Source organism: Artemia sp. Qi Xiang Cuo, chromosome 2, assembly GCF_049724085.1.
Source record: "Artemia sp. Qi Xiang Cuo chromosome 2, ASM4972408v1, whole genome shotgun sequence".
In the NCBI taxonomy this organism is placed as follows: Eukaryota; Metazoa; Arthropoda; class Branchiopoda; order Anostraca; family Artemiidae; genus Artemia; species Artemia sp. Qi Xiang Cuo.
This window is the reverse complement of record NC_142795.1, coordinates 12674490-12693287: the sequence shown is the minus strand read 5'-3', so window position 1 is coordinate 12693287 and position 18798 is coordinate 12674490. Positions and strand designations below refer to the sequence as shown.

Genomic DNA, 18798 nt, shown 5'->3' with positions numbered 1-18798 from the left:
TTGGGTTTGGGTTTTCTATGAACCTCCCAAAGATGTAAATTCCTATGGTCATTTTTTCCCCGTTACGGCAATAAGTCGACTCTTATCTCAAGGCGTTTGGAAAGGGGAACGTCACTATTGCCCCATGTGCCTATCCCCATTTAGAACTGAACAAACATTCACAGATCACATGAGATACTGTAAAATTCATGGTAATCAAAGAATAGAAATGCCGGTAAAAGACAAAGATACTTTACAATTTAAAAACTTCCAAAATTCCCTGCTACAGGTTGATAAAGTATCTTTAGACTGTGAATCAAGACTGGTGGAGATATCAGACCAATCAAGCCCAAATATAGTCAAAAGACACAGACTAGTTGCGTGTTCCTTTGCGCATGCCGGTCGCAATTTCGGCAATCATATGCAATTGGAAGAGTTTTTTTGGCTTTGGAAGAGGAGGGTAGCATGGAGAAGTTATTGGTGTCTTTAATAAAAACAGCGAACGGTGCAATTTCACGATTGCGTCACACCAACTACCCAATGTCATTATCATATAAGGAGCAACAGGCACTAGAAAAGGGAACAATTTGTTGGGTTTGTAGGGGTGCTCTTGCCCCAAAAGACGCTGTCAAAGATAACAATCATCTTATTAACCCCAATTCAACAGGGAAAAGTAACTTTCGGGGTGGGCTCACAATTCATGTAATTTAAAAATTAAACAGCAACTATTTCTTCCGGTTTTTATACATAATTCTAACTACGATCTGAAGTATGTGCTACCAGCAATGGCACATCTTCAAAAAAAAGGAGCAGTGGATGATGCATGGGTGATAGACAGCTTTTCCTACAAAATCATTCCTAAATCGTCGGAAAACTTGCTTGTTTTGGAATTTATGTGGAGATATGTTGAAGACGACATTGAGTACACGAATAAAATTCGCTTTTTAGATTCCTAAAGTTTTTTACCCTAATCACTGAGCGAATTAATTCAAGTGCAGAAAAACGATGACGGCTGCAACGCTTTCCCCCTTCTCAAGCAACAATTTCCAAATGATTTATATGATTTGTTGACAGTCAAGGGCATATATCCTTATGATTATTACTGTTCCATGTCGAGATTCGCCGAGGAAACTATTCCATCGATCGAATCGTTTTACGACAGTCTACACGATCGTAGGTGCACCCCTGATGAATACAGTTTTGTTAAAAAAGTGTGGACAGAGGGAGGGTGTAAAAATGGGTTTGACTACTGCAAGCTGTATTTGTCGAGTGATGTGTTAACTTTGTTAGACATTATGTGTAAAAATACGGACAAAATCTTTGGGGAATTTAATCTTGATTTAGGGTATTATTTTTCATATCCTCATCTGGTAATGGACCTCATCCTAAAAGTTAGCGGGGAAAAAATCGGGGTGATCACCGACATCGATCAGCACCTGTTCATCCAGAGGTCAATGAGGGGTGGATACGCTTTTCACGGGGATCGTATCTTGAAAACTGATCGAACTGGAGAGAAGACCGGGACAATATCAGATGCAGTATTCCTTGATATGATTTTCCTCTACACCTCGGTCAAGTCCTATTATGTGCTACCTTGTGATAACTATAAATGGCTCAATAAACCTCAAGCTCTCCATTTCTCAAAAATTGATAGTGTTGAAGAGAATGAGTCGGTTGGGGTGTTTTTTTAAATTGATGGAGAGATACCAGTTGAGCTTCACGATTCAGTAAAGGATTTGTTTTTCCATGCATCAATAGACCTGTGACTAGGGATTCTTTGAGCCCCCGCAATAGACGTTTGGTCGAGGTGGACGGATTGCATTGGTCACCTTCAAAACAAAAACTTATTGCTGACCTTCTGCCGAAAAAACATATTGTTGTAAGCTACATCATGTGGCTTTAAAATGGATGTGCAACAACGGTTTCAACGTCACAAAGGTTCATAGAGCCCTCCAGTTTAGTCAAAAACCCTATCTGAAAAGTTTTGTTGACACTTTTGTCAAGAAACATTCTGAAGTGCAGACAAAAGCCGAAAAAGAAAATTATAAGCTCACTTTGAATTCGGCTTTTGGTAAAATGTGCGAAATTGATCGCAATAGGAATTGTTGTGACCGACCTCAAACAGTATGCTCGAATTATTGCCGATCAAAATTATACTTCCTTCACAATCATTGGTCCGGACATGGTACTATTGAATAGAAAAAAAAGATGCATTGTATTGAGTGAAAATATTACTGTAGACAGTACGACCTCGGAGTTTTCTAAGAGGCTTGAGTTTAAATTCCAATACAATGTAGCTAAGGTATAGGAGCCGAAAAAGCGGCAAGTATAGGTTTGCTAACGGGAAACAGATTCTCTACTGCTAAAAGTAAAACCCCAAACCTACTTGATGATTTGGCGCACGGTGAAATCATCAGCTCGTGGATGGACTACACCAATTGGAGTGGGCTTTACCCTGCGGTAGTGCAGGGTCGGGCACCAAATCAGCTTTTATTTTTTAAATGAGAAACGGGAAGCGACTTGATTTCCCGTGGTATGTTTGTAAGTCCGAAGGTGTACTTTATACAAACACACGACGAGGAAATAAAAAAAGTTGCAAAGGAGTACCCACGCGCTATGTGAATAAGAATTTCGACATGGACATCTATAGGAATTGTATTGTTCAAAATACAATTCCACGAGCAAAATCGTTGGCAATTCGTTCACTGAACTACAGGAACTTCACTGTAAATATAGAAAAAATTGCCATGAGTACCATTTCCGACAAGGTCTATGTTTGTCAAGACGGTGTGACTACCCTCCCCCTGGGCTAATATTTAACTTCCGACCGAGCCGAATGTGTTATCCATAGGGAAAGTCTCGGTTTGAGTAAAGTCCAATAAATTTTCCCAAAAACCTTGGGGGGGGGGGCTCGTGGCCTGGGGGGGGGGGCCCGGCCTGCCGCCAGTGGGGGCGCGTAGCTACTACCAAATTTATCTTTTTTTTTACTTAGAGCAGATTTTTGTGCTTTTGTAAATATACATGTTGCATTCAAATTTAAAAAAAATGATGTAGAAAAGTGATTTTATTCAAAGTGTATTTTTTCATTAAATGTTGTATTTATAAATAAATAAAGTATATTTATTAAAGTGCTTTTTCAAGTGCATTTTTTTAAATAAATGTTTTTTTATTATAAATAAATTTTTAAAAAAGTGTATTTTTCTTTGTTTTCTGTAAAGTGCTGTTTATAATACAAGAAATATGATTCTTTATTGATTTTGTTCTCATTATTATTCTTGAACGGACTAGTAGTAGTAGGGAAATTATTTAGTCATTAGACAACTATAGTCTACAGTTAGTTGTCTAAGTGAACTGTTGAAAGGAACATGTATCAATTTAAAACACCATTCAGATCGTTTCTGTGTGGCCAGTAAACGTCACGCAAAATGCTACTCTTAACCGAGATGATAAGAAAGTACTATAAAACGTTTGTGGACAATTCGAAAAAAATCTACTATTGCTACAGTATTTGGCAGGGGTGAAACGTTGAGCTGTGCATAATTTCCTCAGAGGGATTGGTGCAGCTGAAAATCATAGAGGAACTTGATGTGTTCAAAATTATTGAATCAAACTCTAGGCCGATTATCGATAACCTACCTGAATCCATTGAACAGTGGTCTCAGGAAATGTTACAATGTTTCACCATATGCTTTCATCATGAACAAAAATCTATTAATCTGCTTCTTCACAATCCCTTTCATTAGAGCAAATGTATGCGAACACTTGCATTGAACGGCACCTACTATATCATCTACTAGAGTTGTTCGTAGATTCATAGCTCGCTAATAACTCTCAATAAACAAATATATCCAGGTGCCCCAAATATTCTGCTCTCAGCGTACAATCAGCGCAACTAATAAACCACTACGGCTATATCCTATTGGATCGTTAATCAGAATATACACCCGAGGATTTGCGTGTAGTCAAAGATACTTTTGACAATGAAATTACAGTATATCTCCCCGTGAACAGTATAAGGACCTATAAGTTGCTATCATGGAACTGAAGAACCCACCCGAAAATAGACGTTTATTTATGGTTCTAAGTACGTCAAAACCCCCAACTGGAAAATCTGTACTCAAACAGGGCATTGATAATGATTTAATTAATCAACTATCTGAACTTTGTTTAAATTTGACCGAGGGCAATGTTCAACTGCCAGAAGTAGTTAAGTAGCGGGCAAAGCAACATCATTCCATTGTACGGACATTGACTTTTAAAAACTAAGGAAAGAATTTAAAAAAGAAACGACTTCTTCAGGCAGGTGGTAGCTTTTTCACACTTTTACTGCCAATAATTGCAGGACTTGTAAACAGTTTTCTCTAGAGAATGGCAAAACCCTATAAATTGGCTCCAATATAACTCACTCTCTCACCCGTGGAAAACTTTGAGAACAATCTGAGTAAATTCATTGAAAACAAGAATATTGAGGATGATAAAAAACTGCTTTTACTTCAAGATGCACTTCACCGAGTGGACAAACATAAGCTCTATCGTGTGAAGGCCAGTGGTATTGATCACAAAAAAGAATCATCTCCTCAGGATTCTGCTGGAACACAATTAAAGAAGGATTAATTGTATTAAATTCTATCTAAATTTGTATATCTAATGCCCCACTAATTGCGTTAGCAAATTACACGACTCAAAACTTATCCAATGGGAAGTGGTCAAGATCATATTTAAGTTGATAGCAGTGGGAATGAGATTATAATTCAAGGCAAGAGCTATAATCTATTTGATTTAATCTATGACATGGCTAAACATCGTAAATGACTATTACCATTTGACGCGCATCTATACAACTTTCTAAATACATTAAACTTCCCCAAAAGCCTTATTAGGAATAGACAAATTATAAATAAATAAATGAACATGCACCCTTGTCAACACCATGAAAATATGAACATGAAAAAGAAGAAGAAGATTTTGAATCAATTTTGGAAAATACTAGCACACCTAGTGGAAACTTGACAATAAGGAGGAGCAGTACACCACTGATAGCTAGACAAAAGTGAAGACGTATCAAGTCAACGTCACCACCACCACCAACAACCAGTATACAAAAGGGTAGAGGACGCTACACTACACGTTTACATTCAAAATGGTTGAAGTTCTGAAACGTGTTTATGAAAATATTGGTGAAGTGGGGAGTTTAAGTTCCCCCACCACTCTTTCCAAAGTCACTTGTGTTCATGCTAAAAGTGTACAAAAATATCTACAAAATTAAACAAGTTACACTCTGCATAGAAATCATAGGCTTCGTGCTAATCATTATCGAAAAGCTAAAGCCTTTTTCCCATTGCATATAATGCAAGCAGATCTCCTAACTGTAGATGAGATTCAAGGACGTCACCATACACCGTACAAGTACATTCTACTTGAATCAATGTTTTTAGTCGCTATGCATATGCAAGTCCAGTGCGCTCGAACAGAAGTGTTGAAGTGGCTCAGGCCATTGAAAGTATTTTCGAACAGGATTCGCATAAAAAATTTAAAAGGATCGCGGTAGTGAATTTGATAGTCTCCATGTTGCAAAAGTACTAGCAAAATATAATAAACTACTCTATCATTGTCATAGCCCGATAGGGGCTGCATTTGCTGAACGATTGAAAAGAACTATTCGACTTTTAATTTCAAGAAATAGTACATTACAAAATATATCTGCTTTTATTCATGATTTAGATAAAATCATGTTGATTTATAATCAACGACCTCATCGATCATTGTCCAATTCAACCCCAACGGAAGTTCCTCATTCTGATCATGATAAAATTGACACCTTTTTTAAACAATATTCCAATGAAACGAGTGTCAAGAAGACAAAATTCAATATTCGTTATATTGTTTAAATTAGTTGAACAACTAGTTTATTTGAAAAGGGTAATTACCTATTGTACACAAAACTTTTTAAGGATACAAAAATCCCAGACACAAAATCCATAGCTTATTGTTTACGCGATACTAAAGATGAAAAAAGTCTCGGTGGCTTTTATGACTATGAACTACAAAAAGCTAAAAATAATAGCGAAATCTATCAAATTGAAAAGATATTAAAGACTCGTACTCAGAGGGGTAAGAAATAGTTACTTGTTCGGTGGCTAGGATATAACTCTGATTTCGATTCTTGGATCAGTTTTGAAGATATTGACAATGCCCAACGATTTCTATTCAACATTTATGTCCAACGTTTCCGATCCTCTGTACAACGGCTTGAATAAGACAAGTGATTTTTGGACGAAACTCTCCCCCGCCATCAAATTTGACGGCACGTATGAAGTGGCTCTTGTCGATTGTATTCTCAAAAATACCTATGACATCCTGAGAAAGGATCGTGTGTATGATATAAAAGTTATACCATTTAATTGGTCACTCTTTGTCGACTATGAATGGGTTGAAGCACTTAAATCTAGCGAATATCCACATTTCAAATTGAAATATATTGAATACGATAATATGACCGATTTGTGTCGTACAATCAATAGAAAAATCTCATATCGCAGGAATGGTACATTGCATTTTAATTATTCAATGGAACACGATAGGAGTTACATTACCTCACCTGTTGACCCTGAAATGATTATTCTCAAAGATAATCTGAGAAACGTTCTTGACTTTAAAAAGAATATGATCAGTTGTGAAAATGCAGATACTGTTAATGGGACGGATAATGTTATTTTCGCTGATTATCTATCCGGTTTCGCATCGGCGTTATTTTTATTTTTCTATACGCTTCTTGCAGAAACATCGAAATTCGGTATTAAAAGTGTAACCTTCCTACGTGTTCTTAAACAAAAAACATACCATGAACTTGTTCATCACTATAATATAAAGCATCTTCAGTATGTTCCTGTAAACACTTCTTATTTGGAACTCTGTCAGTTAACACTAAGAAGTGAATTGGGTGATCTTCTAGCAATAACAAAAGGTTTAGCAGTGTTTACATGTCATTTTCGACCGATTGTCGGCGACACCATCAACTAACATGAACAATAGAAGAATTCCATTCGTCTGTCCCGACATCGATTGCTATGTTGGTGCTGTGAGTCCACGTCAAATAGGCAATGGATTGGAATACTACAAGGGGCATACAACAATGTCTGGCTGTGGTCTTGGTATCTGGTTTGCTAGGCTATTTCGTTCTGCTCTACCCCTTGCCAGAAAATATCTTGTGCCTGCTGCAACAAATTTTGCTGCCTCAACACTACAGGAGTGGGGGACGGGTAAGAATTTCAAGGAGAGTGTTAAGGAAAATAATAGATCTTCAGAGCCGTTGGTGAGGAATTAAAATCTCAGCAAATGGGAAAGGCTTGAAAAGGATGCGTGCACCTCATTAACTCAACAGTCTCTACCCAGGCGGGAAGCGAAAGACATCCATAAGGACTTTGAGAAATAAAACAAAGAAGACCAAGAATGAGAAGAAGACGAAAAAGATTGTTAGATCAAAGAAGGATTTCTTCTCTTAAGATGACTTATCTCCCCCATAAGGAATCACATACATCAATGAGTTCATCATTGAATCTGTTCAATGCTGAAAATGTTGATGTCAGTGTCAAGTATGGCTACTATGAACAATTTCACCCCCAACAACCCCTCTCGGAAAATATATACTTTCAAATATTTTCCAATGAAGACTATTTCATTAATTTGTCATCAACATTTATTGATTTAAATGTTGCGTTGAAGAAAAAGTCAGATAATAAAACTCCAACTGCTGCCGATGGTCTCTACTACGAAACTGTATTCTACACAATCTGTTCAAACAAATTAATGTATTTATTAATGGAACATTGGTGAGCACTAGCAATAACTTATCCAACTATGCAAGCTACATACAATTTATGATGATCACACCAAAGGCATACAAGGAGTTGAGAGGACACTCATTGGGCTATGAATATCGATCAGATGTTGATACTGACGGTGAGTTGACTACTGCAGTGACCCAGGAGTATCATCTGGTTGGAAAATTAAATCATGAGATATTCAATATATCCCAATGGTTACCCCTCAATGTCAAGATTTACATAAAATTACAACTAGCCCCATCGAATTTCATTTTGAGAAAAACACTTCCTGTAGCACCCGATGCAAATGTCATTTTCACATCGGCAATTCTCCACGTCCGAAAACAACAGATTATGAGCTCTGTTGCATTGGCAGTGGAAAAGCTAGAAGCCAATGGCAACATCATTAAACTTCTTGTACCCCATACGATCACCAATCAACGTCACATTGCCACCGGCTCTCGTAGCTATACCGTATCATCATTTATCAATGGAGAAATCACATCAAAATTGGCTTTGGCCTTTGTGAAGAGTGACAGTGCTGTTGGATCCTGGACTGAATCCTCCCATGATTTTAATTTTTTGGGCTATCTAGCCTTGTGTGCAAAGTGAATGGTATTCCACTGTACACTCTACCATTTGACAAAAAATCCTATAGAACTCTGTAAGAGTTGACCATGCAATCACTAGATCATGACTCCCAACTATTTGAAAATGGAATAACCGATTCAATGTTTTCAAAAAATCATGGTGTAATTGTTTTGGACCTGTCGGGGACACAGGATATGAGCATAGTACGAACAGGAAATGTATGTTTAGAGTGTACATTTGCCGATGCTTTGACTGAGAGTATCACGCTAATATCATTGAGTCAATTTGAAACCTATTGGGAAATCAAACCCGACGGCAGTGTTCTACTAGACCTAGCACCATGAACACAAACCAAATAATCAACGTTTTTAGTATGGATCCATGCATGTCACAGTATAAGTCCTATTGCATACCGTCAGACTTCATTGAAACAATTCCAAGTGTTAACAATACCCTAATCATTTTTAATAGCAGTCCATCAACTTTGAAGACAGGCCATTGGCTAAGCCTCTTACAAACAGTCAAGAATGTTAAATTTTTTTATCCTTTTGTTCTATTGTATAAATTTTATACTCCATACATCAGCAACTTTGTTGAAAACAGTGGAAAAAATATCATTGAAAATCAACGAAGAGCGCAGAATTTAACTACTAAGACATGTGGCTTTCATGCTCTACTCTTTTTCATATTCAGATGACGTGACTATACCTACAAACAGTTTCTCGACATTTACGTTGACTTACCTCGATTGAACGACTTTCTAGTGGAAAATATACTTACAAGCGTGTTTAATATTGATTTTAGTGCCATAAGAATAAAATTTTCTAAAAATGTATGTGAAATTGTTTATTAATAAATGAAAAATGTATGTACATGATAAAAAACGACTTATCTACTCTTTAGATTTCATCTTCTACTAGGTATTTGTCGATAACAACTAATGTAGGTATATTATCTGTATTCACAGTATGCTGATCCTGATGTGCTGCAATGTCAGGGTCACATTTCCTACAATAGAGTGTAACTTTACTCTTGTCATATCTCTTTGTATAGTCAATGATACTATTCTCATTCATTTTATAGAATTCACATGTTTCAATTTGCCTATTTGAAACAATGTCACAAATAGTGTCCTCAAGTGGCGAATCACATTCCGTCACAGCCAAATAAAAATCAGTGGGCTAATAATCGTAGTAGTCATTGTCTTCACAACAATGACGTAGTAACCCAATTCTTTTGTTGTTCCAACAGTTGAATCGCTGACCCGGCTCTTCCTCCCAGAACAATCTAAAGCTACGACGATACCAATCTCTTAGCAATAAACTAAAATCACGCTTAGGATTCTTTCCAATCATAACAGGATATGTATTCTCCCATTGATTGCATTTATCATACTTGTAATTCGAGCATAGGTGCTCTCTAGGATAAGAGTCACACACCTATTCCAGACAGGAATCACAATCCTTAATTTGTAAAGTATATCCTCTGTGCAATTTACACGGTTTGCATAATCTACACTTTTCATCATACTCATCAATCATTGTACAATTCTCACATGATGACCAGCTGCCCAGTGTGTACATGCATAGTTGACATGCATGAAACATTTTTTCATGTGTTGACACTCTCACTGCCACAATGAAACTGAGCTAGCAAAAATAACACATTGAGTGGGATAGTGAGAGAGGAGTAAATGATCCTTGAACACCATCTTTCTCATGAGAAAAAAGTCCTAAATTTCTAAACTAGTGTTTAAAAGCATATCCACAATATCAGTTCGCCTTCTCATGATTAATATATCAATAAATTGTGTAAATACATTTGGATCACGACGTAAAAGCTTCATGCAATAGTCTAATGATGGAGAATCAGTTTTCATTATATCGGCAAGCATTCCCTGAGAAAATATCTTCCTTTGAATAGACAGCTCTAGAAAATCATCATCTAGAATCAAACGTTTTTCGATAAGCACTAGATTCCCCATGATTCGCTCTTTCTCAAATCCATCCATTTTTTAGAGTCCTAACACTCTCACAACCAACTTCAGACTAACCAGAATTTTTTTTTTCTACTCTAAAAATATACGCTAGTCTACTATAGAAAGAAAAATACCCTTGATTTAGAAACAATTTTATTGAGCATAATTACAACAATAATAATCACTGATTCATTTTGTTCTCATCAATATATTTCACTAGCACAGCTAATGCTGCCTGAAGTCTATTTATATGCACAATGTTAAGTTTCGCAGCAAAACATAATTGCTCCTCCATTTTAAATTTGCTTAATTATATCACGTATCTAGCAAACATATCGTCCCATTCAAGGCATAATCTACCGCCTCCTGTTATTTCCACAGCCACATTTGGTACTCGTATATCTTTGCTGCTGCCGGCTCCACTGTCAATTTCCAATAATGTAAATGTTCCTCTTATTTTTTATACTAAGATCCTCTTAAATAAACTATTTTCTCTGTTGATTGCTCTTAGTAATACGAACTGGAATGAAAATCACTCCTTTTATTCGAATCCAATTACCAATCAAGTTATCGTATATGGAGTAACCTCCGCTCTCTCTCTGATTGGCCCTAAAAATGGATGTTGTCTCATAAACCAGTCTGGTTGAAAACGTGGAGTTGAAGCAAACTTGTGTAACAAGCTAGACTTCAGGAACAAGTGGGGAATCCCCGCTCGTACTGCTCGCATTATGGGTGTGTTCTCAAAAACCAGTCTGGTTGAAAACGTGGAGTTGAAGCAAACTTGTGTAACAAGCTAGACTTCAGGAGCCAGTGGGGAATCCCCGGTCGTACTGCTCGCTTTTTAAAATGTCGACGTCAAACTGTAGCGTATACCATGTGAAAGAGTACTGACTCTCTTTGAAAAGGTGTAGAGATCCCAGCAAATGGTATGGGAATTCCTATACGTCTAAGCAAATAGCATGGTAATTCCTATACGTCTAAGCAAAATATAACATAGCAATCTACTCTTGGGTTTTGGGGGCTGTTTCAACCCGAGAGGCATTGTTATATAACACATGGATCATTTAACCACCCTTTCCATATGGACCTTGCATGCCTCAAGGAAATAACTTACAACACGTGCCCCTGGGCTCTGGGGGTTGGGGTTGTGTCACCCCCTTAATTTTGTTATATGATCTTCAAAATATTTTGAAGACAATAGCTATATCCAAATTTTGATCAGATTCATTTGGGGAGAGGAGGGGGGCTAGTTGCCTCCCTATCACTTGTAGCAATTAAAATGAGCACTAGAACTTCTGATTTCCAGTCGAACGAGCTTCGTCTGAAGTTTATGCGACCACCCCTTCCATATTAAGTACCCTTAGGAAAAAAATCAAACATTAAAGCCTTATGGCCTTTATTTTAGGCAACGCTATAACGTTGCCTCTGATAGATCTACCCATTTGTCGATCGACCTATTTATTGCTTAACCTTGACTTAATATTCTTAAATTCGAAAGTTTTATCATCTTCTTTCAAAAGGGAAGAAGTGATTCAAATTCTTATGGTTAAAGGATTTCATCTTAAGAGTCATTCTTCAAATTCTACAAAAGGCTATAGCGAAATCACGTTATCACGCGTATTAAAAAGTACCGCACCGCGTGTAAGTACAGTTCAAAGACCTTCACCAACCCTACGATTATAGCTGGCAAACACAATTCGATGATCCACAGCTCAAAGCTCGCATTTTATACTTGTAACTAAATTTTCAGTAAACATAAAGTTCATCGAACATAAAATTAAAAGCAATTCAATTTCTATATGAGGACAAAGCACGTCATTCAAGCACGTAATAAGCACGCCACAAGCAAATCGTCTCTCTTCTTCTTCTTACTTTTGTTTTTAGCTTGCGATTTTAACTATGCGATTTTTTCTAACATACTGTTCAAAAATTTAAGGCCAATCCAAAACTAGAGACATCTGCAACTTTTATGGATCAGTTAAGTTCAAGTTCCAAGCACAATCCATTATTTCCATTCCCTTATTTCCATTATTTTCATTATTATTATTATTCCATTATTATTCCATTATTATTTCCATTATTTCCATTATTTCCAATCCATTATTCAAAAATCCATTATTTGTTTTCGTGTTTACAAAAAAGGACCAAAGAGTCTCATTAAAAAATCTATTTATGTTTTACCTGAAAAAGTGAAATTTAAACTTCATGATGAAAATACTTGGAAAACTAGTCCTCCATTTCTCTGGCTATGACCATAAAACTTGCAACACAAATCTTCAATGTTATGTTTAAATTTCTCAGACACAGGAAAAGCTCAGAAGTAGAGTTTTTCATATCAACAGAGGCAAAAATTCAAAAAAATATAGACGAGGCAAGGATTTGGTTTTCAATTATTTTTAATGGAAATTTAAAATGTGTTTACCAAAATATAATGTAGGGACGCATGCCCCATTTGGTTTACTTGAACCCCACTGGTATACTAAATAGGTATGCATAAGTTGAAACTTTTGAAAAAAAATGTTTGATAAAAAAGATTTTTTTGGCTGGACATATTTCGTGTTAATTAAATTTTTTCAAATTTAGAGTGAATACGTAGCTGATCACGATAAAAGACGAGATTTCGTATCTGGTTTCACAGGCAGCGCTGGTACCGCAGTGGTGACTTTGACTGAAGCTGCACTCTGGACTGATGGAAGATACTTTCTACAAGCAGATCAGCAAATGGACTGCAACTGGCTTTTAATGAAGCAAGGGCAACCAGGGGTATGAAGCTTTCAATTTATTAAGTGTATTATATTTTGTATTAAGTAGATCGGTGGGTATGATAGTTCAGCAGTAGATAGAAAGAATGCCCCTTTTCTCTTAAATTTACTCCGTAGATATTTTTTCCCTGTTTTGCAATAACACATTATTACGATAATTAAATAAAAAATTATTCGTGCTCTTTAAAATGAATTTTCTTTCAAAATCAACCACACTTGTGTTTGAGCAGTCTTTCTTAAAGATGTGAAAAAAAAGTTTTTAAGTTTTTTTTATTTATTTTTTTTTAGTTTTAATGTTCCTCCTTATTTTCAGTTAACTTAAATAAAAAAATTGTTTTTTTACTTAATTTCTGACCTTTTCAAATCAAGTCTGTAAATCCCCTCCCTTCCCGTGGAAAATCCTGCTCACAGAAAATCACCTTCTAAAAACGTCTGTAAATTTCCCAAAAAATTATTATAGGCTATGCGAACAATGAGCAAATTGTGTAACTCACAGCCATTTCCCCAGAGATTACGGGATTTCAAGTCATCTCTAAAGGCCTAGTTTTTGGACCTTTCAGCTATTCTGATTCAAATTACTATCTCGAAATTTTGATCAGAAGTCTTTGTAAAAAAAGGGCGTGGGAGGGGGCTAGTAGTCGTCTAATCTTTTGGGTCAATTATAAAGGACATTCGAACTTTTTGTTTCCGTTCAAATGTGCTTTCCTCTGTTTTTTTACCATTGGTTCAATGCTATCACTTCTGGTGAAAAAAAAACAACAAATAAACACACATCTGTGATCTTGTTTCTGGGAAAAAAAAAATATATAATTCTACACTTTTGTAGATAAGAGCTTTAAAGGTTCTCTGATAATGTAAATCTGAGGGCGTGATTGTCATCAAGATTTTCATAGAGATTTTTTTAGTTTTGGGGGATGTTTTCACCCTTTCTAAAAATCAGAAAAATTTTTTCAGGCTCATAACTTTTGATGGGTATCATTAAACTTAATTAACTTTTTATATATTTATACTTGATTATACTTACTGAACTTTATATGTTTATCAGAGTTCCCTCTGACGAACAGTTTGTTACCACGAACTGTTTGAACATAATTTTAATCTTACTGTAAGCTAACTAAACAAAATTTGAAACAAGTTTTTAAGTTACGAAACATAGCTATAATTTGAATCTTATCGCTAGGGCTTAAAAATGAAAAATATTTAATATTTGATCTATTTTAGTGTGTACTTGCATCAGTCGTACAATAAAAATTGTTACCTCTACAAATATTTTCCACAGTATTTTTATTATTTCAAAACAGATTGATTGCATTACTTAATGTATTCGATGGTAATTCAGATAAAAACAAATGTAAATATCACAGTCCAATTTTTTATGTGGCAATGCACAAAAATCTAAGATTGGGGAAAGATTTGTTTTAATTTTTTAAGCCATAAAAGGCAAGTATTTTGTAAATCTGGGTGGAATTACCCTCCTTTCAATTTGTACTTCTTTCAATACTTGTCTAAAATGAATCCGGTGTATTTTTAACAGTTTACAAACAGGATTAATTTAGACTATATGTTTGCTTTGGTAGCGTACTTGCTGTCCAGACCACACCAGTTGTATGGAGTATATAGGGCCGCATCCATGACTGTTTTTTGGATAGGTTTAATTTTTCGGGGGGGGGGGGGAGGGGGGTTATAAACATAACTTTAAAAACGCATAACAAATTTCTTTTTATGTATTTTTGTTACGTCTACTTTTCGGACAAACATTTCGGAGGGTAGGGGAGTGTTCAACTCTCCTAACCCTCCTCTGGATACGGCCTTGGGAACATGTTCTCCCCTTTTATAGTATTAAGCATATTTTCTCATTCTAGTAACTTTTAACAGACAAATTTTGAAAAGTGTTTGGTGCCTGATCATAATAAATAAAAGCTAAAAAAAAAAACTGGGTGACGAATCAAACCTTTCCAAATTTTAGGAAATACAATTCATCATATGTAAGCATAATTGTATTTTATTATTTATACCTGCTAAGAAACTGAATCTTATAATCCAATCTAGAACTCAACTTTTGTTAATTTAAATCAAGCATGAAATATTTTGGTTCCACCCACTATTTTCTTTTATACATTTGGGGGTTAAAGCTTAAGAAAACTTAAACGATGTAACGACGAACTCTAGTTATTTGGTTAATTTTAAGAAGAAAATTGGAAAAGTATTTTGCTCAAGGTATTTATTTATTATTCATAATTTATTATTATATTATTTATAATAAATATATATTATTATTTATATTATAATATAATTAACGCTATAATATCATAGTTTATATTAAAATAAATGTATTATAATGTTTATTTAATTATATATTACTCATTATTTACCAGGCTTCTTACGAATGCATTTTTGGTGTATTCACGATTCGGTTTTGTGCTTGGACTGCAGTAAAGAGCTATTTCCCTCTACATTCTATTTAGTGTTTTATTCCTTTGTTGAGTAATGTTTATTAAGTGTTTTCCAACACATGACAAGCTTTGCTTCCTGGGTGGATCATTTATTGTGCTACTATTGTTGTTATTATTATGGGAGGAGTCGAGAAACGTACTCAAGGCATCGGTCACAAAGATTCGTTGCCTCCACCCCGCTATAAATAGTACACCTAGTCACGGAATATTGATGCCCTCTAAGGCCCGGTACTTTGATACATAGCTTGCTTATCTCTCTGTTTTCCCCTTTGTAGAATTGCCTTCCGTGGTAATATCAATGTGTCAGACATCTTTTTTCCCTTACCGAAAACCCCACCCACCAGCTTCAAAACAGCTTGGGAGCTAAATTTCTTTTCTCAAAAAAGAGGGGATACTCACATCCCACTCAAAGGCTATTAAAGGAAAACAATAGTTTCTCAAAACAGGTAGATTCTCAGAACCAATACTGTAGCAAGAAAGCTCCTATCTCAGATTGATCCTCGCGGGAGCTTTTCGTGCCATGGCCAGAACTTCATATGTCCAGTGGGTATGACCCCCCCACCCTGTCCCGTGTATGATTTTTACAGCCAGTACTGGCTTCAGTATATTTATTGTCAGTTATAGAATGTACAAAAAACACTGCCTCAGGGTCGGAAACTGGACACAACGACATTAGAATGCTTGAGGTGCATTCTGATTGGATTTCTCTATGTATAATATGCGATGCCTTTTTTCAAGGGATCTTTAGCTTTCCCCGGTATGGTGTAGCTTTTATGTCGCATTTTCAGGCCCGCTACCCATCCTATTTCTTGAATTCGAGCATATTTGTTCCTGAAGGGCAAAGTCTAGAGGGCATCTGACCTTTAACCTATTTCTAGGCCCACCTGCATAGCATTCAAACTTCCATCAAACAGAGCTACATGGAAAATATGTTATTATATTTTGCGTGATGTGTTATTCATAGAATTCCAGGAAATCTTATTTACCAAAGATGTTCCAACCCCTCTAGAATATGTCATTATCAATCAAATCTACTGGGAATTTTTTAAATTTAGTGTGGTCCTTCTCCAAAAAAATTTAATAAGGTCTTACACCAAGTTATATTAATCAAAAGATATTATTTTATTAACTTTAAACATTTATTTCTTTGTTGCTCATTAAACTCGTTTTATATTTTCGTATACTTCTTTCGGAGATCAAACTTTAGCATTTCAAATTTGCTACCACTCCTACACCAAGCTATGCTAGTCAAGAGACATTATTTTATTAACTTCAAGCATTATTTTCCTTTTATCAGTCATTGAATATTTTTTTGCATTTTTGTACACTCCTTTCGAACTCTTAACATTAGTAGATTTTCAGTTTTACTAGCACTCCTACACCAGGCTATACTAGTCAAAAGACATTATTTTATTAACCTCATATATTATTTTTTTCCTTTTATTGCTTGTTAACTATATTTCTACATTTTCGTACATTTATTTTCGGCTCTTAACTTTAGATTTTCAGCTTTGCCAACACTCCTAAACTAAGCTATATTAGGAAAAAACATTATTTTATTAGCTTCAAACATTATTTTTGTCTTTTTATTACTCATTCACCATGTTTTTACGTGTTCGTAAACTCCTTAAAGACTCCTAACTTTAGATTTTCCGCTTTGACAACAGTCCTACACCTAGTTATATTAATTGAAACACATTTTTTTTGTTTCTTTTATTGCTCACTAAACTTGTTTTACCTTTTCATACACTCCTTTCGGAAACCTAACTTTAGATTTTCGAATTTGTTAAAACTCCTACACAAAGCTGTGCTAGTCAAAAGACATTATTTTACAAACTTCAAACATTATTTTCCTTTTATTAGTCATTAACCATTTCTTTGCATTTTCGTACACTCCGTTCGGTTTGCTAACTTTACGTTTTCACTTTTGCCAGCCCTCCTACACCAAGCTATACTAGTCAAAAGACATTATTTTATTGACCTCATATATAATTTTTTTCTTTTATTGCTCATTAACCATGTTTTTATATGTTCGTACACTCCTTTAAGATTCTTAACTTTTAACAGATTTTCAGCTTTGCCATCACTCCCAAGACAAGCTATAGATAGATAGATAGATAGATAAATGTATTAAAGCCAAAAGAATACGGCCACGAGCACAAAAAGAGCACAAATATACTAAACTTATATCGTCTATCATCATAAAAAGCACAAATATAATGAACTTGTATCAGCCAACATCAACCAACACTTAAATGAAAAATACACTTAAAAGCAAGTTGCTTTAACAACATGCACTTAGAAACCTACACTTAATTTGCTTTTTTTAAATTTAATTAGCTTGATATTATTTGAAAAATAAGTTAAGCTTTGCTCGTTTTATTTAAAAAAATTCCAGATACCTTGCTATTTCACAAATAAACTGAGGCGACGTACTATTTAAGACACCTGGAAGCATCAGCTCATTTTTTCCATATATCCCTTCCCTTATCGTAGAGAGCCCTTGCACCGGCTCAAGCAATGCATCAAGTAATCTTCTTTAACTTTGCAAAGCTATTTATATTAGTCAAACACATCATTTTACTGGCTTTAAACATTTTTTTTCTTTTTTTACTCATTAACCATGTTTTTACTTGTTCGTACATTCCCTTAAAACTCCTAACTTCAGATTTTCAGCTTCGACGACAGTCCTACACCAAGTTATATTAATTAAAACACATTTCTTTCTTTCTTTTTTAGCTCATTAAACTTGTTTTACATTTTTGTACATTCCTTTCAGACACCTAAATTTATATTTTCAAATTTACCAACACTCTTACACCAAGCCATACTAGTCAAAAAACATTATTTTATTAACTTCAAATATTAGTTTCCTTTTTTAGTTATTAACCATTTTTTCGCATTTTCTTACACTCCCTTCGGACTCCTAACTTTAGATTTTAAGTTTTGCTAGCCCTCCTACACCAATTTATACTAATCAAAAGACATTATATTAATGATCGCATACATTATTTTTTGTTTTATTGCTCATTAACCATGTTTTTACATGTTCATACACTCCTTTAAGACTCTTAACTTAAGATTTTCAGCTTTGCCAACACTCTTAATCCAAGCTATATTAGTAAACACATTATTTTATTAACTTCAACCATTTTGTTTCTTTTCATTACTAATTAACCATGTTTTACGTGTCCATACACTCTTTTAATACT

The 18798-nt window shown here is 35.2% G+C and overlaps 2 protein-coding genes across 3 annotated transcripts in view; one reads left to right on the top strand and one right to left on the bottom strand.

Moving 5' to 3' along the window:
• LOC148954909 (xaa-Pro aminopeptidase ApepP-like) overlaps window positions 1-18798 on the bottom strand; it is a 582094-nt gene that overhangs the window by 193205 nt on the left and 370091 nt on the right. The window lies entirely within an intron of this gene.
• The window catches only part of LOC148954910 (xaa-Pro aminopeptidase ApepP-like), a 105429-nt gene continuing 93222 nt past the window's right edge, over window positions 6592-18798 (top strand). Inside the window, exons 1-2 of the mRNA XM_089103312.1 lie at window positions 6592-6783; window positions 12955-13134. Of these exons, the coding sequence (XP_088959438.1) occupies window positions 6592-6783; window positions 12955-13134 (372 nt within the window). The remainder of the gene's footprint in view (window positions 6784-12954; window positions 13135-18798) is intronic.